Genomic DNA, 26,482 nt, shown 5'->3' with positions numbered 1-26,482 from the left:
GCATCACCCGAAAGTGGTAGTGCCCATCGGGGGTGGAAAAGGCGGATCGTTCCTGGGTGCCGGGAGTGAGCTTGATCTGCCAGTACCCAGCGGTGAGATCAAAGGTGCTTAGGTAGCGGGCGGCCCCTAAGCGGTCGATCAGCTCGTCTGCCCGTGGCAGGGGGTGGGCATCGGTCTTGGTGACTGCGTTCAGGCCCCGGTAGTCTACACAAAATCTGCGTTCCGGAGAGGTGCCGGGGGCGGCGGCCTTCAGCACCAAGACCACCGGGCTGGCCCACGGGCTGTCGGAGGGCTCGATGACTCTGAGGGCTAGCATCTTGGCGACCTCGGTCTGTATGCAGGCTCGGACTCGGTCAGGTACTCTGTAGGCTCGGTGTCGCACAGGGGGGCTGTCCCCGGTATCCACGTCGTGGACGCACCAGGGGGTCACCCCGGGCGTGAGAGAGAAGAGGGCAGCGAAGGGTTGCAGCAGCCTCCGGCAGTCATGGCGCTGTTCCGGGGTCAGTGTGGCGGAAAGGTGGACGCCCTCCAAGGAGCTGTCTTGGCCCGAGGACCCCAGGAGGTCTGGTAGGGGCTCGGAGTCGCTTTCGCCCCCATCGTCAGTAGCCAGCAGCAGGCTTAGTTCAGTTCGGGCAAAGTGGGGCTTGAGCCGGTTGACGTGTAGGACCCGGAGGGGGTTCCTCGGGGACTCCATGTCGACCAGGTAGGTGACGGGGCTCTTCTCAACCACCTTGAAGGGCCCGGTCCACTTGTCCTGCAGGGCGCAGGGGTCCACGGGTGACATGACCCAGACTTGCTGGCCCGGCTCGAACTCGATGGACGAGGCATTTGTGTCATACCAGCGCTTCATGTCCTCTTGGCTGGCTTCGAGGTTGGCTTCTGCCAGGGCCCGGAACTTCCGAGTCTGGTTCCGCAGGGTCAGGAGGTACCGGTAGACGTCGGGGGGAGCATCTTGGACGTTCGCCTCCCAGCCCTCCTTGACCAGGCTGAGGGGCCCTCGGACGGGGTGCCCATACAATAGTTCGAAGGGGCTGAAGCCCAGGGATTTCTGTGGTACCTCCCGATAGGCGAACAGGAGGCAGGGTAGCAGGACATCCCACCTCCTCCTCAGTGGCTCTTCCAGGCCCTGGATCATCCCTTTTAGGGTTCTGTTGAACCGCTCGACCAGTCAGTTCCCCTGGGGGTGGTAAGGGGTGGTGAATCTGTAGGTGACCCCACATTGTTGCCAGAGGGATTTCATGTACTTTGAAATAAAGTTCGTACCCCTGTCGCTCACCACTTCTCGGGGGAACCCCACCCTGGAGAAGATGCCCATCAGGGCCCGGCCCACCACTGGAGCTGTCACAGTGCGGAGTGGGATGGCCTCGGGGTATCGGGTGGCGTGGTCGACCAGTACCAGGATGAAGCGGTGTCCCAGGGCGGTTCGGGGGTCGAGGGGCCCCACGATGTCGATCCCCACTCGTTCGAACGGGGTGTGGACGGCTGGGAATGGTTGGAGGGGGGCTTTAACTCGACCCCCAGTCTTTCCGCTAGCCTGGCAGGTCTGGCAGGACCGGCAGTGGTGGTCCACGTCTCTCCGCATTCGGGGCCAATAGAAATGGGTCACTAGGCGGCTGTAAGTCTTGTTCCGCCCGAGGTGTCCGGCGAGGGGCACGTCATGCGCCAGGTTCAGGAGGAACTCCCGGAACCGGAGGGGAACCACCAACACCCGGCCGGCCCCCAGTTCGGCGATTTTCTGCTCGCTGTATAGTAAGTCATTGTCCCAATAGACCCAGTGGGTTCCCGTGGGGTCCCCCGAGGCCTGGGCGGCCGCTTGCTGTCGGGCCCCCTCGAGGGACGGGCAGGCCTTCTGTTCTTGCTGGAATTGTTCGCGGGTGGGGCCCCCATCGTGGCGCCACTGGGCCAGCTCGGGGATCTCGCTGAGGGAGGCGGCCTCGTCGGGAGAAAGTTCGGATGGCCCGGCCTCACCGTCGGGTTCCTCCGTGCCGGAGGATGGTGATTGCTCTGGGCCCGTAGGCTTGTCGGTGGCCGCGGCAGCAGCTGGTGGGGCGGTAATGGACTGGGTGGTGGCGCAGGCCCACTCGGGCAGCCCTAGCATCCCCAGATGCTCGCGGCGCTCCACCTGGGCCCAGGGGGAGCTCTCTAGGTCATTCCCCAGGAGGCAGTCCACGGGGGCGTTGTCGCGGACAGTCACTTTTAGGGTGCCGGACACTCCTCCCCACTCGAAGGGGATCCTGGCCATCCGGCACATGCTCTCGGTGTTGTCCGCGGTCCGGACAGGGCATAGGACATGTGGCAGGATTTGTTCGGGGGTCACCAGGTGGCAGCAGACAGCGGTCACGCTGGCCCCAGTGTCCCGGAGGGCTTCGGCCCGTCGTCCATTGATGGTGACCCACTGCTGGTACTTCTGGGTGTTGCTGGGGATGGCCGCTCGGGGCACCATTTCTCGGGAGCCCAGGCATACGAGCGACATGGCAGCGGGTTCCCACTCGGGGGATCTGTCGTTGCGGTTTTCCTCCTCGTCCTCTCCTTCCCCCAGGGCTGCGGCTGCTATTTGTCGGGGAGGGGGCCCAGCGGTCCCGTTCCGTCGGTTCAGGGGGCAGGCCGGGTCGCTGGCATAGTGGCCGGTCTGCTGGCAGCCGAAGCAGGTCACTGGTGGTCGAGGTCCAGGCCGGGCGATGGGGGTCCCCCTTCGGCCCATGGTCGGGGACGTGTGGGTGGCGGCTTGGCCTCGTGGCGGACTTCTGGGCGGTCCGGCCGGGAATTCTCGACCGCGGTGGGACCCCCCTCCTCCGCCCCGCTGGCGAGGAGGACCTGTGGTACTCCATTGGTAGTCCCCCACGGGGTTCCGGGGGACCCGGGTGTTGACCCATCGGTCTGCTTCGGCGGCGAGCTTCCGGGGCTCGGTCAGTTTACTGTCCAGGAGGTGTTGCCTTAGTTCCACAAAGCAGTTGTTGGCGAGGTGCTCCCAGACAATGAGGTCGAACAGTTCATTGTACGATGTGACCTTGCTCCCTTTTATCCACCCTTCAAAGGCCCGGCTGAAGAAGTCCACGTACTCGACCCATGTGGTACCGGGGAGCTTCTTGCAGTCTCGGAAGCGCTGCCGGTACATCTCGGCGGATAGTCCGTAGCGGGTGAGTAGGGCTTCTTTCATGTGGTCGTAGGAGGTCATCACTGCGTCGGGGAGTTGCAGCAGGGTATCACGGCCCTCGCTGAGGAACCTCCCCCATAGGCTGGCATCCCAATCCTTCCGGGGTACCCGATGGGAGGTCATGGCTACCTCGTAGGCTCGGAACCACTGCTGGATGTCGTCGTTCTTGTAGTATTCTTTGACGACATCCTTGGGGATATGAACCTTTGGCTTGGTCAGTGGCGGAGCGTCCCGGGTCCCGGGGGTGCTGGTCTCCCCCGTTTTGGCTTTCAGTTCGAGTTCTTTGAGGCTCCTCTCGTGCTCGAGGGTTAGCCGTCTCTCTTCGAGTTCCCGATGCCGTTTCTTTTCTTCAATTTCCTCTTGCAGCCGTAGTTGCTCCAGGGCAATTTTCTTCTCCGCCAGTTGGAGCTCGCTGTCCAGCCGGAGTCGTGCGAGGTCCATTTCGTGTGCCCGGACCCTCTCTCGTTCTCGCATTTCTTCGTGGGATAGGCTTGCTTCGGGAATGCCTCGCCCCCCATCTGTCGGGGTTGTGGTCGGCAGGTTTCCGTCCCGGGCCGAGGTCCCTTCGGTGCGGGGTGGAGTGGCCTCGGCTTCTGCCCAGGCTTTCAGGGCTTTCTGCATTTCCTCCTTGGTGCCCAATCCTGTGGTTGGGATCCCTTTGTCCTTGCAGAATTGTTTGAGTTCTTTGTGGGTGTATTTTTCCAGTTTTTCCAGCTGGAAGGTTGCGGCCACGGTTGCTTCTTGGCCGTCCATGGTTCCCTTTTTCTTTTTCCGTCTGGTTAGGTAGTGGGTGCGTTACTTGCCTGTACGATTGCGTCTGGCTCGGATCCCGTCGCTGGCCACCAAATGTTGGAGGGAGGACCACCGGGGAGTCGGGGGGACTACTCCGGGGCACCTTCCTACCGCAAGGTTATAGCCGAGCGCCGCTGAGAAGCCTCCTAGGAGAAGTCCTTCTCCTATGATCGTACTAGGCCCAGTAACACCACCACACACGACTCCGTATCAGTTGCTTATCTTGGTTCTTTATATAAAAAGGAGCACGGTTCAATATTTACAAAGGGATCGAGTGATCCGGTAAGAGTCTCAATGTTCTTGGAGGGATAGGGTAGCGGGACAGTCTTAGTACCAGCCAGGTACGGGAAGGCTCTGCGCCAGACCTTGGGTGCTGGTCTCAGAGCGGCTCGGACGTGGAGAGCCGCGACGGCGTCTGCAGGCTCAGTTGGTAGTTCCGCTTGGGTCGAGCCGAGACAGTCAGCAGGGCTCCGGTGGTAGGTCCACTTCGGTCGAGCCGCAACGAGGTCAGCTGGGCTCTGATGGTACGTTTCAACAAGGTCGGGCCGCGACAGCGTCAGCAGGGCCCCAAAGGTTCGTGAAGGTCTTGTAAGCACGATGGAGCCGCGACGTCGTCAGCAGGGCTCAGAGTGTCGGTTCAGGAAGAGTCTTTCTCCGTAGGGTCAGCCGCGATCCGATCAGCAGGGCTCTTGACTCCGGGATACAACTGTCGTCTTGTTGCCGGGTCGCCCCAGATATAGGTCTGGAGCCCTTTGATGTCCGGACCCTTGCGCCCAGGAGGGCGGAGAGGCCGGGTAGGGCGCGGCCAGACGCCCAGCAGGAGAGGCGCCAGGCCCCAGAGAGCTGTGGGGCGATCGCACCTAGGTGTGGAAGGACGGTTGGGGGTCCCATCGATACTGCCCTCCGCCGGGAGTGGGAAGGGCTCACGTGGTATCCCCCAGGCCAGCGGTTGGCGCCTCGATGTCGGGCCTCGCTGGGACCGAGGCCGGGTAGAGCAGGGTCATGTAGGTGGTCACGTGGAGTGACGTATAATCCAAAATGGAGGAGCCCCGAGGTGCATAGGACCTCGTGCGGCTTAGCGAGGGGGAACAGGACCACGCCACGAGGCCGGCTCCAACACACCCCCTCACTGAATCCACCCCTGTGAGAAGTTAGCCTGATATATGCTGTCCACTAGTTCTAGTGGCCACCTTGCATCAGTCCAAACAACCCCTTATTGATGATAGGTTAAGGACAACCTTTATTGAAAGCTATCCTAGTGGTAGCTATGGAGAGCAGCCTTCAGGCTAAGTCTTGAAGGAATGTAAAGCAGCTTGTTTTATCAGTCTATAATCTCTTGAATGATCAAATGAAAGGGCAACCACACCAGGTATATATTTAAAATATATGTATTTAAGATAAAACACACCCCTTTAGTCTCATTATGAGACTTGAGTTCGAAGTATATGTCAATCAGTGGAAGGAGAGGAATAATATTATTCCACTCCTTCCACTGATTGACATATCTTTTGTATATTAGTGGCTTGAACGGTGTGCCACTGGAGGTGGAGTGGAACAGTATACTGTTTGCAAACATTGTACTAATTATATACTCATCGGTGCACACTAAGTATTAACCCTCATCATTTTAGTTAGCAGAATGGAGTTTGAAGTACTTAAGTTACAAGTCAGTATTCAACAGTAAAAGCAAAAATACACGTTTGGGCCCTAGGGGCGTACCAAACCATATACTAATAAAGTGGTCTAAGAACCACGACTGAACTAGACATAAGGCCTAGAGCCTGTAGATGTGCTTGGACAACAAGGAACCACCCAAGGTAGTGACACAGGGCACCCACGGGGGACGCGTGCAGTGTGAGAACACAGCCGGGGATCGCCGTTTACTTCTATGGGGAAAGTCGCGGTTGGAAATTTAGAGTTTAAGGACATACGAGCGAACCCTTTTGGACTTAGAGGTGTCTAGGGCCAACACCCACGGGAGCACCAGAGTACTCGAGTTACCTCACCCAGGGAAGCCGGGTGCATAGGTGTCAAATGGTGTCGGGTCGTGTCGTGTCGCTGCTTTCAATGGAAGCTGCTCAGGAAGTGCTGCTGCCGTGAAGAGGAGAAGTGTCCAGAGAGATCCCAGCCTGCATCTAGGATGGAAGGAACCTGAAATCAGAGGGGACAGAGTCTGGGTCACTTATCAGTGACCAAGGGCCCGATAGACCAATGCCCACAGATGTCGGGTGCTTCAGGTGAGTTGGCGGGTGTCTTGACTCTTCAGCCACGAGGTCCAGGAGGTGCCGATGATGACCAGGAGCTGGATTCGAGCTATCCCACGAAGTCTGTCAAGTGCTGCGGTGTTGGCGACCAGATTGGACCCAACAAGCCTTGGCAACGGCAAGTCATTTGGAAACAGAGAAAGGACGTCTGTGCAGACCAGCAAGGTCTGGGGGACTCACCCAGCGAGGGTAAGTCGAGGCATATCTGGAGCAACCAGGAAAGCCCAATCAGAAGAGGAGTTGCCTTTGTTGGGACCCACTAGCGAATGGGCTAGCGAACGCGAAGGGGCCTCGAGCGGTCACACTGGAAACTGGCCCACGGGTCTCTCGTGGAGTGGAGGCCAGATAGCAGTGACTATGTGTAATCTGCTGGTCACTGTATCTCTATCTTCTGTGACTGTGTATAGTCCCGGGTCACACATTTTACAGCTTTCTGCTCTGACTGCATGCAATGTGTGGGTCACAGATTGTGTGTCTATCTGCAGTTACTGTTTGTACTCTATAGGTCACAGATTGTATGTCTATCTGCAATGCCCAGTGTGTACATTAGAGTCAACAGACAACATGAAATCAACCAATATCATGCTCCGTACATCAAAGCAAGCTGAGAACAACAAATCAGCTAATATTAGGATCTGTGTGTTAGAGCCCACTGACAGCAACACACAAACCAATGTAAGTATTCGTATATCAGAGCTAACAGACAACAAACAAACTAACACCAAGCTCTGTCTCTTAGGGCCAGCACACAACAACAACCCAACCAATACCAGGATCTATATTTCACAGCCAACATATCACATCTAACTAAGATTAGGATCTGTATATTGGAGGCAACAGACAACAAACCAACTAATATCACAGACACACAATCTGTGATGTTCAGATTACAAACCGTCACTGCAGATAGACACTCAGGGCCCGATTCACAGAACTAACTTAAGACAAAATCCTAAACTTACTACTTTTGGTATTCACAGAAGTTAGGATTTTGTCCTAAGTTTGACTTAAGACAAACTTAAGACAGACTTAAGACAATCTTAAGACAGACTTAAGACAAACTTAAGACAGACTTAAGACAAACTTAAGACAAACTTAAGACAGACTTAAGACAGACTTAAGACAAACTTAAGACAAAATCCTAACTTAAGTCTGTCTTAAGTTTGTCTTAAGTCTGTCTTAAGTCTGTCTTAAGTCTGTCTTAAGTCTGTCTTAAGTCTGTCTTAAGTTTGTCTTAAGTTTGTCTTAAGTTTGTCTTAAGACAAACTTAAGACAAAATCCTAACTTCTGTGAATACCAAAAGTAGTAAGTTTAGTATTTTGTCTTAAGTTAGTTCTGTGAATCGGGCCCAGTATATGTGACCTGCAGATCACACACAGTCAATGCAGGTAGACGTATAATCTTTGACCTATAGATTACACACAGTCACTGCAGGTAGATGTATAATCTATGACCTGTAGATTAGGTAGGCAAACTATCTGTGACCTATATAGTTCTTACAGTCAATGCTGGTAGACATATAATCTGTTGACCTATAGATTACAGACAGGGCACTGAAGATAGACACACAATATTTGACCTGCAGATTACACACAGTCACTGCAGTTAGACATAACATCAGTGACCTGCAGATATCGCACAGGTCACTGCAAATAGACACACAATCTGTGACCTGCAGATTGCATGCAGTCAGAGCAGAAAGCTGTAAAATATGTGACCCGGGATTATACACAGTCACAGAAGATAGAGATACAGTGACCAGCAGATTACGCATAGTCACTGCTGGTAGACACACAATCAGTGAGGTGCAGATTACACACAGTCACTGTAGGTAGAAAAAATCTGTGACCTGCAGATTACACACAGTCACTGCAGGTAGAGGTATAATCTCTGACCTACAGATTACACACAGTCACTGCAGGTAGACGTATAATCTGTGACCTATAGATTACACACAGTCACTGCAGGTAGATGTATAATCTATGGCCTATATAGTTTGTACGGACACTGCTGGTAGACAAGTAATCTGTGACCTGTAGATTACACACAGTCAGTGCAGGTAGACAAACAACATATGACCTATAGAGTACACACAGTCACTGCAGGTAGGCAAACTATCTGTGACCTATATAGTTCTTACAGGCAATGCTGGTAGACATATAATCTGTTGACCTATAGATTACAGACAGGGCACTGAAGATAGACACACAATCATTGACCTGCAGATTACACACAGTCACTGCAGTTAGACGTAACATCAGTGACCTGCAGATATCACACAGGTCACTGCAAATAGACACACAATCTGTGACCCGCTGATTGCATGTAGTCAGAACAGAAAGCTGTAAAATGTGTGACCCAGGGCTATACACAGTCACAGAAGATAGAGATACAGTGACCAGCAGATTATGCACAGTCACTGCTGGTAGACATACAATCTGTGACCTGTAGATTACACAGAGTGCACTGAATATAGACATACTATCTGTTACCTGCAGTGTACACACAGTCACGCAGACAGACATTCAACCTGTGATCTATAGATTACACACAGGGCACTGAAGACAGACGTTCTGTCTGTGACTTGTAGTGTAAACACAGTCACGTAGACAGACATACAATCTGTGACTTGCAGATTACACACAGTCACTGCAGCTAGATGTAAATCTGTGACATGCACATTACACAGTCACTACATATAGACATACATCTGTGACCTGCAGGTCACTACAGATAGACATACAATCTGTGACCTGCAGACTACACACATGGCACCAAGGATAGACATGCTATCTGTGGCCTGCAAATTACACAAAGTCAGTCCAGGTAGACAAACAATCTATGATCTATAGAGTACAAACAGTCACTGCTGATAGACATATAATCCGTGACCTATAGATTACACACACTCACTGCAGGTAGAAAAAAATCTGTGACCTGTAGATTACACACAGTCACAGCAGGTAGACACATAATCTGTGACCTGCAGATTACACAGAGATTACTACAGATAGACATACAATCTGTTACATATAGATTACACATAGTCACTGCAGCTATATATAAATCTGTGACCTACAGATTACACACAGTCACTGCAGGTAAACACATAATCTGGGATGTGCATATTATACACAATCAAAGCAGGTAGACACACAATATGTGACCTACAGATTACACAAAGTTCACTACAGATAGAAATACAATCTGTTACGTATAGATTACACATAGTCACTACAGCTAGACGTAAATATGTGACCTGCAGATTACACAGAGTTACTGCAGATAGACATACAATCAGTGACATGCAGATTGTACAGAGGTCACTATAGATAGACATACAATCTGTGACCTATAGATTACACACACAGGGCATTGAAGAAAGACACACAATCTGTGACCTGCAGAATACAGACAGTCACTGAAGATAGAGAGATACAATCCATGACCTGCAGACATCCAACAGGCCACTGCAGATAGAGACACAAACGGTGTTGTGCAGATTATAAACAGTCACAGCAGGTAGACACATAATCTGTGATCTGCAGATTACACAGAGGTCAGTACAGATAGACATACAAAATGTGACCTACAGATTACACATAGTAACTGCGGCTAGACGTAAATCTGTGACCTGCAGATTACACATAGTAACTGCGGCTTGATGTAAATCTGTGACCTGCAGATTACACATAGGACCTGCAGATAGACATACAATCTGTGACCTATAGATTAATCACAGGGCACTGAAGATGGAAACATAATCTGTGACATGAAGATTACAAACAGTCACTGCAGATAGACATCCAAGTGTGTGTAATCTACATGTCACAGATTGTATGTCTACCTTCAGTGACTGTATGTAATATGCATGTCACAGATTGTGTGTCTATCTTCAGTGCCCTGTGAGTAATCTATAGGTCACAGATTGTTTGTCTATCTGTAATGACCTCTGTGTAATCTGCAGGTCGCAGATTGTATGTTTACCTGCAGTGATTGTGTGTAATCTGTAGGTCACAGATTTTCGTCTAGCTGCAGTGTCTATGTGTAATTTATAGGTCACAGACTGTATGTCTATCTTTATTGACCTCTGTGTGTTCTGCAGGTCACAGATTTTACTCAAGCTGCAGTGACTATATATAATCTGTAGGTAACAGATTGTGTGTCTACCTGCAGTCCTGTGTGTAATCTGCATGTCACAGATTTATGTATAGCTGAAGTGACTATGTGACATCTTGAGGTAACAGATTGTATGTCTATCTGGAGTAACCTCCGTAGAATCTGCAGGTCACAGATTGTATGTCAACTTGCTGTGACTGTGTGTAAATGTAATTTGCAGGCCACCAATTGTTATCTGCAGTCACCTGTTGGATATCTGCAGGTCACAGATTGTATCTATCGATCTATCTAAAGTGACTGAGTGTGATCTGATGGTCACAGAGTGTATGTCTTTATGTAATGACCTATGTTTAATCTGCAGGTCACAGATTGTGTCTGTCTGCAGTGACTGTGTGTAATCTCCACATCACAGATTGTGTTTCTTTGTGCAGGTCACAGATTGTGTCTCTCTATCTACAGTGACTGTGTGTAATCTGCCGGTTACAGATTGAATCTCTACCTGCAGTGACTGTGTGCACTCTATAGGTCTCAGATTGTTTGTCTACCTGCAGTGAATGTTTGTAATCTATAGGTCACAGATTGTATGTCTATTCGTAGTGATTGTATATACTCTATAGGTCACGGATTGTTTGTCTACCTGCAGTGATTTTGTGTAATCTATAGGTCACACATTGCATGTCTATTCACAGTGATTGTATGTACTATATAGGTCATAGATTGTTTGTCTCCTTGCAGTGACTGTGTGTAATCTGGAGGCCACAGATTGTATCTCTATCTCCTGTGACTGTGTATAATCCCAGGTTACACATTTTACAGCTTTCTGCTCTGACTTTGAGTAATCAGCAGGTCCCAGATTGTGTGTCTGTTTGCAGTGACCTCTGTGATACCTGCAGGTCACAGATGTTACGTCTAACTGCAGTGACTGTGTGACAACTGACCATTCTATAATGGTCAGTTGTCTGTTCTGGTAGCATCCTAGTATTGCTTAGGTTGTTGTCTGCTGGCCCTAAGATACAGAGCTCAATGTTAGTTTGTTGTCTGTTTTCTTTAATATATGAATACTGATAGTGGTTGGTGTGTTGATGTCAGCTGGCTCTAATATACAGATCCTAATATTAGTTGATTTTTTGTTGTCTGTTGCCTCTAATGTAATGATCCATCGTTGTATTGGTTGGGTTGTTGCTGTCTGCTGGTCCTAAAATACAGATCGTGTTAGTTTGTTTGTTGTCTGTTGGCTCTAATATAATAATACTTATATTGGTTTGTGTGTTGCTGTCAGCTCGCTGTAATGTACAGATCCTAATATTAGCTGATTTGTTGTTATCTCTAATGTATAGATCCTGATATTGGTTTGTTTGTTGTCCATTGGTTCTTATGTACAGATCCATCCTGGTATTGGTTAAGTTGAGGTTGTCAGCTCGCTCTGATGTACAGATCATAATATTAGTTGATTTGTTATCTCTAATGTACAGATCCTGATATTAGTTGATTTGTTGTCAGCTCGCTCTGATGTACAGATCCATCATGGCATTGTTTAGGTTGTTGTTGTCTGCTAGTCCTAAGATACAGATCTTGTCGTTAGTTTTTTTGTTGTCTGTTGGCTCTAATGTATGAATACTTATATTGGTTTGTGTGTTGCTGTCAGCGGGCTCTAATGAACAGATCCATCCTGGTATCGGTTATGTTGTTGTTGTCAGCTCGCTCTAATGTACAGATCCTGATATTAGTTGATTTGTTGTCAGCTCACTCTAATGTACAGCTCCATCCTGGTATCGGTTATGTTGTTGTTGTCAGCTCGCTCTAATGTACAGATCCTGATATTAGTAGATTTGTTGTTGTCGGCTCACTCAATGTACAGATCCTGATATTAGTTGATTTGTTGTTGTCAGCTCACTCTAATGTACAGATCCATCCTGGTATTGGTAATGTTGTTGTCAGCTTGCTCTAATGTACAGATCCTGATATTAGTTGATTTGTTGTTGTTAGCTCGCTCTAATGTACAGCTCATGATATTAGTTGATTTGTTGTTGTCAGCTCACTCTAATGTACAGATCCTGATATTAGTTGATTTGTTGTTGTCAGCCTGCTCTAATGTACAGTTCCTGATATTAGTTGATTTGTTGTTGTCAGCCTGCTCTACTGTACAGTTACTGATATTAGTTAATTTGTTGTTGTTAGCCCGCTTTAATGTTCAGATCCTGATATTAGTTGATTTGTTGTTGTCAGCTCACTCTAATGTACAGCTCCATCCTGGTATCGGTTATGTTGTTGTTGTCAGCTCGCTATAATGTACAGATCCTGATATTAGTAGATTTGTTGTTGTCAGCTCACTCTAATGTAGAGATCCTGATATTAGTTGATTTGTTGTTGTCAGCTCACTCTAATGTACAGATCCATCCTGGTATTGGTAATGTTGTTGTTGTCAGCTTGCTCTAATGTACAGATCCTGATATTAGTTGATTTGTTGTTGTCAGCTCGCTCTAATGTACAGATCCTGATATTAGTTGATTTGTTGTTGTCAGCCTGCTCTAATGTACAGTTCCTGATATTAGTTGATTTGTTGTTGTCAGCCTGCTCTAATGTACAGTTCCTGATATTAGTTAATTTGTTGTTGTTAGCCCGCTTTAATGTACAGATCCTGATATTAGTTGATTTGTTGTTGTCAGCTCGTTCTAATGTACATATCCTGATATTAGTTGATTTGTTGTTATCAGCTCACTCTAATGTACAGATCCATCCTGGTATTGGTTATGTTGTTGTTGTCAGCTAGCTCTAATGTACAGTTCCTGATATTAGTTGATTTGTTGTTGTCTGCCTGCTCTAATGTAACGTTCCTGATATCAGTTAATTTGTTGTTGTCAGCCCGCTCTAATGTACTGATCCTGATGTTAGTTAATTTGTTGTTGCCTCTGATATACAGATCCTGGTTTTGGTTGGTGTGTCTTGCTGTACTGTCTTATTGGTTCCGTCATATGTGGTGCTTAGTTTGACGTTCAGAGTCTGGTATTGGTGGGTGCTGATACACAATGCGCTACTGACCGGTATAGGTAGTTGAACTAAACCTGTTGTCTTTGTGTCTCCCTCTCAACAGCTACTTGTACCCAGATGGAAGGAGTATCAGCCCTGACCTCTCCCACCTCAGACGACGTTCTTCCCAGAACTGCATTGAGGTTACCAAGGTCAGTGAGTGCTGTGTCTCGGATCATCCAGTCTTTTCAGAGTGAAGTGCTCTTCAATGTGGATTTTACAGGATAACAGGCTTCCTGCCCAATCTTCATACCTAAATAACGTAACGCAACACAACAACATAACATAACATGCATATTTGTAAAGCACCCAATCACGGTGAAGGGTACCTTGGCGCTGAATAACAGATGTTTAATGTTGCCCAACTCAGTGGTACTCATTTTATTGACCTCAGAGGGATGAAAGGCTGAGTGGACCCACAGGGATTTGAACCTGTGGCCATGAGGTCAAACACAGACACCTACAGTGGACGTGTTAATTCACTAAGTCACCAGCACCAAGCTGAAGTTTAGAAGTTCAGTGGATGAAGATGCACAACTACCAAAGTTAAATGCACATAGGATTGAAATACTGGACTGGTAAAAAACAGAGAGCATTAGGATGGCTCCAAGCGGCCCTTCAGTGAGAGTGGAGGCAGCACCCTTATCGCTCCCTAAGGTCGCATACTGGATCAAGACCTTACCTTTAATGCTCAACTCGAATCAGTGGGCTGTAGCATCTTCTACGTTTTATTTCTGTTAAGACAGGCACTGCCACCCCTCCTCATGATGCCACTGTTGCATCTGACCTCATTGTTTCTAAGTTGGATTGTTGTAACAGCCTTGGGGCTGCCAACTAAGGCCTTGGCAAGACCTCAGCATACAGAGAAGCAATTCCATTGGTTGTTCAATCATGTCTCTCCAGCGTGGAGAGATCTGAATCCAGCGTTAAACCAAAGAATTCACTTTAAACCTGACAGGGAGTTGAACTCAAAGGCAGAAATGTAATAGAGAGTGATTCTAGAATGGAGAGTGATTTGAGGCAGGGGTTCCGAGAATGGAGCCGTGCTCTTTACTGCGCCGTGAAGTAGTGTTGTTTAAAGAGGTGCTTCTGTAGCTCATTCCCAACTTGGAGCAGCATTTAGGTGGTCCTCATGAAACACGGATGGAAAAGGCCCGCTGCCTTGTTTTTTTCTTTTTTTAACACCTCTTAGTCTGATGGTGTCCTGGCTGGGGATACGGCGAGAGCCACCAGAGATGGTGACTGTACCTTATTCATCTGCCTCACACTTTTTAAATCATCACCAGCTGTTGACATGATCATGTCCATAACTTGATGACTTCAGTGTTAGTTCTGCGTACCCCATGGATCACTCCCCCTCCCTCATCTGTGTTCTCTTTCCACAATTAACTGATAGTCAACCATGATGCCAAAGTCAGTTCACACACTGACATCATCCACCTTTATATAAGTCTCGTCTGTCAACTGCACCATCATTTAAAAAAATGTCCCACGCTCAGTTAAATATGGATGTTTAATTTCAGGTCTCTGGTAGTGCCAACTCTTCAACTAATCTTTCACAACATAATACATAATGTTGGATTTGTATCGCGCCAACCACTCTTGTGATAGCATCACCACACAGTCTGTGTCTCAAAGCCCTTTCTACAGGTTGGGAAAGGCTAGCCACATGCTGGTAAGAAGACCTGGACATCATGGTGCCACCTATCACTTCTATGGAATATAAATACCTGCCTATCTGTAGGAGACTTAAGAACCATGGTCCAGTCCATAGACCCCTGTTCCTAGACGATGGCATCACATTACCGGGCGTTACCCTACCTGCTGGTATTACCTGATCTAGCATCACCCGACCTGGCATCACCTTACTAGGATTCACCCTACCTGGCATCACCCGACCTCCGATCATTGCCCTACCTGCCATCCTCACCTTAACTGGGTTCACCGTACTGTCTGTCATTACCATACCTGTCATCACCCTACCTGAGATCATCACCCTACCTCGAATCACCCTACCTGGATTCACCCTACCTGGCATCACCATACATGGCATCACCCTACCTGGGATCACCCTGACTGGCTTCACCCTACCGGCTGTGTTCACCTGACCTGGCATCACCCAGCAGTTTAGATGAAGGCAGATCCTCTGTACTGATCTTGCTGGACCTAAGTGCCGCTTTTGAGACCGTGTGCCACAAAATCTTGCTTCAGTGCCTGCGGGAGGTTGGCATAGGTGGATCTGCTTTAGCCTGGTTTACTTCCTTTCTTTCTTTCTGATCGATCTTTTCAGGTTATTTCCCCTCCTTATAGTTCCCACTCACACGCTCTGCTCCATGGCGTTTCCCAGGGTTCCTCTCTGAAACCTACTTTGTTCAATATTTCTATGCATCTCCTGGCTCAGGTGGTGAAACCCCTGGGTCTCACGCTGGCGTCTTACACAGATGAAACCCAGCTTGTGCTTTCTTTTTCTGACACCCTCACTCCGGACCTGGCTATTTCCCAGGGAGGTATGTTATCAGTCGCAGAGTGGATGGCTGGGAACTGCCTGCAGCTGAATGCGAGTAAAACTGAAATTCTTCTTCTTGGTAAAGATACCCACTCTTGTGGATGACCACTGGTGGCCCATTCCAATGGGCTCCCGCCGCGTTCCAAGTTGGTGGTTACAAACGTAGGTGTATGGGTGGACAGAGCATTGACTTTTGAAGAACAGGTGAAATCTGTGGTTGGCATCTGCTTCGGGCTTTTACGTAGACTCAAACCCGTCATCTGGCAGGCAGCAATCTTCTCCAGGTTGGACTATTGTAACATCTTATACCTGGGAACTCACAAGGCTGTGATCAGAAGACTCCAGCAGGCCCAAAATCCTCCGGCTTTGCTCTTGTTTTCTTTCCTGAAGCACTGCCCGGTTGCCGGCCTTATTCACAGATTGTTTTGGCTCCCTGTGGATAAGCGTGTCTTCTTTAAGACCTTCTGTATGGCTCATAAGATCTTCTTCTCCCAGGGGGATTCCATATGGTTCAATCTGCTATCTCCATATCTTCCCTCTCGGCCATTGTACTCAGCTGATCTATGCCTGGCCTCTTCTCCTCATGGTAACAGAGTAGGTCGCTCTTTGCACGCTAAAGCACCTGCTCTCTGGAACGCACTCCCCTTATCTTTTAGATTATTCCGAACCAATAAATCAATCAATCAATCATTTGTAAAGCGCATTACATACCCAAGAGGGTCTCAAGGCGCTGGGGGGGGGACGCGCTACTGATCGAACAGCCATGTCTTGAGTATCCTCCTGAAGGTCAGCAGGTCTTGGGTCTGTCGTAGGCTCAGTGGGAGGGTGTTCTGTGTATTGGCGTCGAGGTGGGAGAAGGATCACCCGCTCGTGGTTGTTCTTCGGATGCGCGGGACGGTGGCGAGTGAGAGGTCGGCGGAGTGTAGCTGGCGGTTGGAGATGTAGAAGGAGAGCTGTCTGTTGAGGTAGGCTGGGCCGGTCTGGTGGAGTGCTTTGTGTGCGTGGATGAGGAGCCTGAAGGCTATCCTCTTGTTGACGGGGAGCCAGTGCAGGTTTCTCAAGTGGGGAGTGATGTGGCCATGTCGTGGTACGTCAAGGATCAGTCGCACCGAGGGTTTTGGATGCATTGTAGTTGTTTGATGAGCTTGGTCGGGGCTCCCGCGTAGAGGGTGTTTCCGTAGTCGAGTCTGTTGCTGACGAGGCCTGGGTGACTGTTCTTCTTGTGACTGTCGGGATCCACCTGTAGATCTTGTGGAGCATGCAGAGGGTGTTGAAGCAGGAGGAGGAGACGGCGTTGACTTGGTCATTAAGAGCGTTGAGTCTAGGATGATTCCCAGGTTGCATGCGTGGTCGGTGGGTGTCGGGGCTGCCCCCAGTGCCGTCGGCCACCAGGAGTCGTCCCAGGCTGAAGGGTTGGAGCCGAGGATGAGAACCTCCATCTTGTCCGAGTTCAGCTTCAGACGACTGATCTTCATCCAGTCGGTGACGGCCTTCATTCCTTCGTGGAGGCTGGCTTTGGCGGTGATGGGGTCCTTGGTGAGGGAGAGGATCAGTTGAGTGTCGTCGGCGTAGGAGATTATGTTGAGGTCGTGCTGTCGGGTGACGTGTGCGAGCGGGGCCATGTAAATGTTGAACAGTGTTAGGCTGAGGGAGGATCCCTGGGGTACGCCGCAGATGGTCTCTGGTCCTTTAGGAAGGTTTGAAGACCTGGTTGTTTTCCTCTTAAATACCCCTTGTGGCACTGTTTTTTTATGTAGTTCTGTGCAGCTTGTTCTTTGTGAGACTAGCTCTGGGACGACCCGTTGCTGGGCAGCCATGCGCTCTACACATTATATAACATAACATTACATAACCCTACCGGCTGTCATCACCTGACCTGGCACCACCCTACCTGGCATCATCACCCTACCTGGTATTAGCCTCACTCACTACCACCATCACCCTACCTGTCATCACTGTGTTTGGCATCACTGGAGGGGCAGTCCAACCTCCCAGCAAATGCATCACCCTACATGGCATCACCCTACCTGGCATCACCCTACCTGGCATCACCCTACCTGGCATCACCCTACCAGCCATCACCTTACCTGACATCACCCTAACTGGCCTCACCATACCTGGCATCACCCTACCTGGGAAAATCACCCTGCCTGGCATCACCATACCTGGCATCACCATACCTGGCATCACCCTACCTGGCATCACCTTACCTGACATCACCCTACCTGACATCACCCTAACTGTCATCACCCTACCTAACATCACCCTACCTGACATCCCCCTAACTGGCATCACCCTACCTGGCTTCACCCTACCTGGCTTCACCCTACCTGGATTCACCGTACCTGGCATCACCGCGCCTGACATCACCTTACCTGGCATCACCTTACCTGGCATCACCTTACCTGGCATCACCCTACTTGGCATCACCCTACTTGGCATCACCCTACCTGATATCACCCTACCTGGCATCACCCTACCTGGCATCACCTTACCTGGTATCACTGGAGGAGCGGCCCACCCTCTCAGCAGCTCCATTACCCTACCTGGTATTACCCTCACTGCCATCATCACCCTACATGGCATCAATGTACCTGTCATAACCCTACCTGGTATCACCCTACCTGGCACTCCCCTACCTGGAATCATCACCCTACCTGGTATCGCCCTACCTGCCATCACCCTACCTGGTATCACCCTACCTGGCATCACCCTACCTGCCATCACCCTACCTGTCATCACCGGACCTGACATCACCCTCCCTGGCATCACCCTACATGGAATTACCCTACATGGAATTACCCTACCTGACATCATCCTACATGGCATCACCCTAACTGGAATCACCCTACCGGAAATCACCCTAACTGTCATCAACCTACCTGGCATCACCGTACCTGGCTTCACCCTACCTGGATTCACCGTACCTGGCATCACCGTGCCTGGCCTCACCCTCCCTGACATCACCCTACCTGGCATCACCCTACCTGGCATCACCCTACCTGGCATCACCCTACCTGGAATCACCCTACCTGAAATCACCCTAACTGTTATCAACCTACATGGAATCACCCTACCTGACATCACCCTACCTGGCATCACCTTACCTGACATCACCCTAACTGGCATCACTCTACCTGGCATCACCTTATCTGACATCACCCTAACTGGCATCACCCTACCTGGCATCACCCTACCTGGAAACATCACCCTGTCTGGCATCACCTTACCTGGCTTCACCCTACTTGGCATCACCCTACTTGGCATCACCTTACCTGGTATCACTGGAGGAGCGCCCCCCCCTCTCAGCAGCTCCATTACCCTACCTGGTATTACCCTCACTGCCATCATCACCCTACATGGAATCACCCTAACTGACATCACCCTAGCTGGCATCACCGTACCTGGAATCACCCTATCTGGTATGTTATCTCACAACAAGGTAACTCGGAGGAATTATAACCATTACCGGTGCCACTCCATTATATCATACTCACAAAAAGTACCCTAATGGAATATTAGAGGTGTGATTCAAAATGTACACAAAAAACACCTAAAAGTGTATGAAAAAGCATTTAGTTTTAAAGACGAGAACCCTCACTCACCATTGAGGTGACATGCTTCATCATTGGGTTCCCTCTTACACACAGTGTCCGCAAGGTACACTGTGTGGGCTACAACTCTCCCTTTGGAGAGGAGCTTGAGGCGTTCTACACTCCAATGTGAGTTGTGAATGAGGGGCAGAGTGCAAAATAATATCAAAAGTGTATTAAAACCATCGCAAGTGGGAATTTTTTTTTTAATAACTATCCCTCACGGATGTAATTAAAATAAGTAGTGTGACGATAGGAGCAAGGATGTTTCCTATCTGACTAGGTCAACATGTTTCTGCCAGATGACCAAAGGTTCATGGCATTCTTCAGGACCATTGTCTTGTCGCTCTGCTTAAAAGTGATAAACAAAAACCATACTTATATTATGTAGGTGTCGTCAATGATCAACTTCAATCTGGTCTTCTTACAAACAGCAGATCAATTGTCTGCTTATACCTTTCATTGGTCCTTTAATTATAAGCGGGTACCCGATATCACCGCGCGCCTCTCTCAAATGGGGCCAGAGCGACAAGACAATGGTCCTGAAGAATGCCATGAACCTTTGGTCATCTGGCAGAAACATGTTGACCACACTTTTGATATTATTTTGCACTCTGCTCCTCATTCACAACTCACATTGGAGTGTAGAACACCTCAAGCTCCTCTCCAAAGGGAGAGTTGTAGCCCACACAGTGTACCTTGCGAGCACTGTGTGTAAGAGGGGACCCAATGATGAAGCATGTCACCATCATGGTGAGTGAGGGTTCTCGTCTTTAAAACTAAATGCTTCTTCATACACTTTTAGGTGTTTTTTTGTGTACATTTTGAATCACACCTCTAATAATTCCATTAGGGTACTTTTTGTGAGTATGATCACCCTATCTGAGCTGTGTGTAGAGCCCGTGCTGCCTATTATTCACAGGAATTCAGAACAAGTCTCAACCCGTCCAAGCTAATTTTTAAGGTCCTAAAAGATCTGATGGTTAAAAGAGCTCCGGCGGCGGAAATTTGTTCTGTGGCCCACTGTGAAGATCTGGCCTCTTTTTTCCTTGAAAAGGTTCAAGTTATCTACCGTGCCTTTTCCTCCACTGAGCCGGTAGTTGAGCCCACCAGCCCCACACCGACTATAGGTGAGGCATTAGCATCATTCCCTAGTTTATCGATGGAGATATTTTTAAAACTTGCCCATAAGATAAAATCTGGCTCGCCAGCGGATCCCATGAGGCCAGCTCTGTTTAGAGACTCTGCCACTATCTGCCTCCCTCCATTGCGTCATCTTATAAATCTTTCTCTTGCTGCAGGTGCTGTTCCAATTAAATGGAAACAGGCTGTTGTAACACCCATCTTGAAAAAGCCCACAATGGACCCCCTAAAACTCGAGAGCTATCGCCCGATTTCTCTCCATCCCTGGGCCACCAAAGTTGTTGAGTCTCACGTGAACGAGGTGTTGACCGAACATCTTGTAAGGGCAAGTATTCTGGATCCCTCCCAGAATGGCTTCCGTGCTGGCCACAGCACCAAGACTGCCTTGCTCTTTATGGCGGAACATCTCCGCTCTGTGCTTGACTCTGGTCAGACTGCGGCACTGATATTACTTGATCTCAGTGCCGCGTTTGATACGGTCTCGCATAGGATTCTACTCCAACGTCTCAGGGAGGCGGGTGTTATAGGCATTGCTCTCGACTGGTTCCGCTCTTTTCTTACTGATCGGACCTTTAAGGTTGCTACTCCGCCTTTTGAGTCCAAATTCTATTCGCTGGAGATTGGTGTGCCTCAGGGCTCGTCGTTGAGTCCCACGTTATTCAACCTCTATGTGAGACCGCTGGCGGATGTCGTCAAGCATTGGGGCTTGACAATGGTCTCCTATGCTGACGACACGCAGCTGGCGGTTGCCCTGAGTGGGGACTCCGACCTTGACGCCCCCAGATTCCGGGATGGTCTCTTGGCGGTGGCTAGCTGGATGAATGCCAATTGCCTTCAACTAAATGCAAATAAAAACGAGGTCATGATTGTGGGTAAGCGGACGGATCTTTGGGGTGACAGGTGGTGGCCTCCGGAACTGGGTGTAACTCCTGTTCCAGTTTCAGAGGTAAAGAACCTGGGGGTGTGGTTAGATTCTGTCTTGAGTTTGAGTGTCTACACAAAATAAGTGGCGGCTACATGTTTTGGCACTTTGCGAGGGCTGCGACCCATTTTGAGGTTCTTTGATGCTTCTACCAGACAGCTGGTCATACAGGCATCCATACTATTGCGGCTTGATTACGCCAGCTCGCTCCTGCTGGGGGCCAACCAGGCTGAAATTGCCCGGATGCAACGTGTTCAGAATGCCGCAGCAAGAGCCCTGGTAGGCTTACCGAGGTTCTGTTCTGCGGAAAGTACCATCCGTGCTTTGCACTGGCTGCCCATGGCACAGAGGATCCATTTTAAGACCTTGTGTCTTTCTTTCAAGATCCTCAAGTGGGCCTCTCCTCAGATTCTTGCCAATCTTTTGGTGCCCTACGTGCCCTCGCGCTCTCTTAGATCTCTGGGTCAAAACCTGGTGGTGACCCCGCGGTTTAGGCTATGCAGGGCCGGAGGCCGGTCCTTCCGGGTTTTGGCTGCAAAGTTGTGGAATTCTCTTCCACCCCATATGCGTGAAATGGACGAGCTTCTGGAGTTTAGGAGGGCCATCAAAACGCATTTGTTTCCTTCCTCACTCTAGTATGTTGATCTGCGCGCTTCTGCCTCTGTATAGCTTTGTTGTGTTGGGACCTTTCTTTAAGCGCCGGGACGCCCCTTGGCTGGGGCAGCTGTGCCCTATAAAAGTGCTTTTAACATAACATCTGGCATCACCCTACCTGGAAACACCCTAACTGGCATCAACCTACTCGGCATCAACCTACCCGTCATCACCCTACCTGGAATCATCATCCTACCTGGCATCGCCCTACCTGGCATCACCCTACCTGACATCACCCTACCTGGCATCACCCTACCTGGCATCACCCTACCTGGCATCACCCTACCTGGCATCACCCTAACTGGCATCACCATACCTAGCATCACCCTACCTGGCATCACCCTACCTGGGAACTTTTCCCTGCCTAGCATCACAATACAAGGCCTCACCCTTCCTGCTGTAATCACCCGGCCGGGAACCCCCCTTCCTGGCATCACTGGAGTGGCCACTGCTGGCATGGAGGGCTGATAGCCAGCCTGCCCCCTGGGCCCTATGGCCTCCTCACACCAAACGCAGTACAATGGATCATCAGTCGCTGCACCCCAGCATCACCGCCTACTGGACAATCTTACCAAAGGAGGCGGTAAGTGGACATCTTCCGATGATACCGAAAGTGAAAGTGTAGAGGGCAGCAGGGCTCTCACTACAGACACTACTGTTTTAGTGTTTACTGGATTTGTCAGACTGCTTCCAACCATGAGGAGGGGGCAGGCTCCCTCTGTGGCAGGCGAGGGTCCAAGTGCTGTAACAGACTTCTCTGTAGGGTCCCTTCTAGGGACTGAGGGGGAGGAGATTCCAGAACTTGAGTGAGGATGGGTGAAGCTGTGGGCCTGATGTGGGCCTGAGAGTAGTGTGAAGGAGGGAAGTGGTCATAGTAGATGAATCTAAGGCCAAAGATGAAGAGAACTGCAAAAGTCAGGGGTAAACCTGGAGACCAAATATGGGTGGTGAATAAAGAATAGGTTGCCAATGGCCAGACGAGGCGGGGGACGTTTCAGTCCTAGCCATTGCACCCCACGATTGTTTTTACGATCTGATTTAGGTCATGTGTTTGTGAGGTAATTTACTGTATTTATCACGGTCGGGTTACATTTCATGTGGTATCACTATCTGCAATGCCATCATTATACAAATTACCGTGTATGAACCTGAAAACTCCTACCTCTTTTTGGTCCTACAATGATGCATGTTTGATTCACCCCAAAATCTTTACCTATAAGCTGATTCCTCATCCTTTGCAGTCCTACCTAGTGCCACTCATTCTGGGACACTTTTGGGTCGTTGCAAGATGCAAGAACATGACTAAAATGTGTTCAGCTAATCCAAGATGGGTGGCACTTGGCAGGGCCGCCATAGATGCACCTCAGCCCTTCCCATAATAATCTATCGCTCCTTCCTCTGCCCTCCAATGTGAACCGAGAAGCTTGATGATCTGTTTCTGGGGCCAATAAGGGGGAGGTTCTATGTAAGAGATTAGATTGTTATTTGTGGGCGATGACAAGAAACCAATAAAGGGAACTGGAGTATTTGACACTCACGCAAGAGTTGACACTTTAGTGTCAGAAAGATGCCCACAGCCCTCATCCTGCATCATATGCGGAGTTCAGAGGAGTCATCGCTACCCCTTCTGGTCAGTCTATTATTTGCTCCTGAGAAGCAGTTCACTCGTACTCTAGGCTAATCACCGGCTGGGAGAAGCTAGCGAGCCAATGCAAATTAGCCTCCATAAACTCCAGGCAGAGAATTTTACTTTCTAAAAGTTACTTTTTTAAAATATTTATTAAAAGTCAAATTTCATCATTAAATTGTATTTTTAGAAACTATTACAAACAGTTTTTTAATTATTTTTCTAGCTTGTCCCAATCCTGAGATAGCACTTGATATTGATTCCAGTGTTCCTCCATGAGCTAGTCAGGCTTTCTATAGTGAAAATGGCTTTTTGCTGCTGGTACCTGTAAGGTCATGTTAACACTGCAGTACTACAAAGCCTACTTTAAATATCATGTACTCATCCCTCGTGGGCGAGACAGCCTACAAAGGGGTGACTAATTCATATTTAAATTGCAGTTTTTGTACTGTCAAAATTGTTTATGTTGGCAGGTCAGATTGCACTTTTTACTTTGCTACAGTCGTGCTACGATGGTAGGCCTCAAGCCATGTTTGCACTGCCAGAGTCGAGGATGACACAATTGATGCTTTTATCCACAAGGGGTAATTCATTTCTAAGCCCTGGTTACACTTCATACATGAGGAACCTATATGCAAGTTAAATATACCAATCAGGAGTATGGCAACCCAATCAGATGTCAAGCGGGAGTGCAGGAACTTTACAACTGGTCAGCAGGGGTGATGTGTACAGAGTTCTCAAGCCGGCAAAAATATAGAGTCCAGCAAAAGATGGACAATCTGAGGTGACTACGTAGAAAATAGATTTCCCACACTCTGCCTACCCATTAGGGTCCTGGAGACAACCGCCAGAGTCAGAGTGCAGACCTTCCTTCCAGCCAGTCCCCCTCACAAATTCCGCTGAGGTGCGGGCTGGGCCCGCCGGTCTGCACCCTTAGCTGTTCTTTCTATGTTTCACTCCCACCCAGGTGCTCTCTCTCTGTCTCTCTCTCCCTCTCTCTCTCTCTCTCTCTCTCTCTCTCTCTCTTTCTCTATCTCTCTCTCTCTCTCTCTCTCTCTCTCTTCTCTCCCTCTCTCTCTCTCTCTCTCCCTCTCTCTCTCTCCCTCCCTCTCTCCCTCTCTCTCTCTCACTCCCTCCCTTTCTCTCTCTCTCACTCCCTCCCTCTCTCTCTCTCACTCCCTCCCTCTCTCTCTCTCTCTCCCTCTCTCCCTCTCCCTCTCTCTCTCCCTCTGTCTCTCTATCTGTCTCTCTCTCTCTCTCTCTCTCTCTCTCTCTCTCCCTCTCCCTCTCTCTCCCTCTCTCTCTCTCTCTCTCTCTTTCCCTCTCTCTCCCTCTCTCTCCCTCTCTCTCTCTCTCTCTCCCTCTCTATCTCCCTCTCTCTCTCCCTCTCTCCCTGTCTCTCTCTCTCCCTCTCTCTCTCTCTCTCTCTCTCTCCCTCTCTCCCTCTCTCCCTCTCTCTCTGTCTCTCTATCTCTCTCTCTCTCTCTCTCTCCCTCTCCCTCTCTCTTTCTCTCCCTCTCTCTCTCTCCCTCTCTCTCTCTCTCTCTCTCTCCCTCCCTCTCCGTGTTAATGTTTCCTTGCCGGCCCTTGTGTATTTATAGCTGTGTGTGGAGGTTTGTGTTTGTGTGTGCAGTCCACATCACCTTGCTCTTTCCCCACATTGCCCCCTCAGGAGCAGTTCGAGCTGTACTGTGATATGGGGACCACCTTCGAGCTGTGCAAGATCTGTACTGAGAACGACAAAAATGTGAAGATTGAGCCCTGCGGACACCTGATCTGCAGCAAGTGCCTGACTTCCTGGCAGGTAAGCAGGGGGGGCCGAGTGTGGGGGTCAGATGTCGGGGTCTCTGGGGACCATTGAGTGTAATTTCTGCACGCTTCTTGACTGGAAGCAACACCTGCTGGTCATGGACACACACAAAGTGCCCAGCAGTGGACACTATTGAGATCACAGCGTCGGAGCACTTCTAGCCGAAGCTAGAGGCCATCTTTGCATTCTGTGTCATTCTGACAATGGGCCATAGTTTCAAGAGATTGACCTGAAGGAGTTGGGCGTCACCCAACGTAAAATGACCCCGCGATGGCCCCACGCCAATGGAGAGGTCGAAAGATTTATGTGAAATCCCAGAAAGATGATATGCATTGGAATGGCGTAAACAACAATCTAGAATCGAGCACACACCATTTCAACCGATGCACAGCAACAAAGACTGAGCAAAAGCAATGAGGCCAGTCGTACCAAGCCTCATGAGGCAGGTGATCTGATACTGGTGCAGGGCAGGTGCTCGGGGAGCCAGTACCAAACACCCTCCGACTTCAGCACCTGCCGAGTGTGTGGCATGAAAGGAAAAATGGTCCCAGCCTAGTGAGGAAACAAACCTGTGACTACAGATGTGTCAGTGTTGAAAAGGATTCACATGTCAACCCTTGTACATCCCGGAGAGGGTAAAAAGCAGCCAGGGGGAGCTATTTAGATGGAGCGAGCTTTAGGACTTAGCGGATAGCTCAAGCTCCCGGCCTTCACCAATGGTATGGAACCAGTGCAATGAGAGCAGCGGGGTGACACTCTTCTGAGGTGGGAAAGGATTTGGGGGGGACATAACATGACAACTCGAGCATGCACCCGGAGTCAGGACGTGGCCAAAGGAGATTATACGATGGGTTGTTGGGTGCTAATGCCC

The 26,482-nt window shown here is 49.5% G+C and overlaps 1 protein-coding gene across 4 annotated transcripts in view; it reads left to right on the top strand.

The window, feature by feature from the left end:
* LOC146808685 (E3 ubiquitin-protein ligase CBL-like) overlaps positions 1-26,482 on the top strand; it is a 417,764-nt gene that overhangs the window by 231,682 nt on the left and 159,600 nt on the right. For all 4 annotated transcript variants that reach the window (XM_085615485.1, XM_085615487.1, XM_085615486.1 and 1 more), the window contains exons 6-7: positions 13,421-13,508; positions 25,474-25,605. In XM_085615485.1, the coding sequence (XP_085471611.1) occupies positions 13,421-13,508; positions 25,474-25,605 (220 nt within the window). The remainder of the gene's footprint in view (positions 1-13,420; positions 13,509-25,473; positions 25,606-26,482) is intronic.

The sequence above is a fragment of the Triturus cristatus genome, chromosome 7 (assembly GCF_964204655.1).
Source record: "Triturus cristatus chromosome 7, aTriCri1.1, whole genome shotgun sequence".
In the NCBI taxonomy this organism is placed as follows: Eukaryota; Metazoa; Chordata; class Amphibia; order Caudata; family Salamandridae; genus Triturus; species Triturus cristatus.
This window is presented reverse-complemented; position numbering and strand designations above follow the sequence as displayed.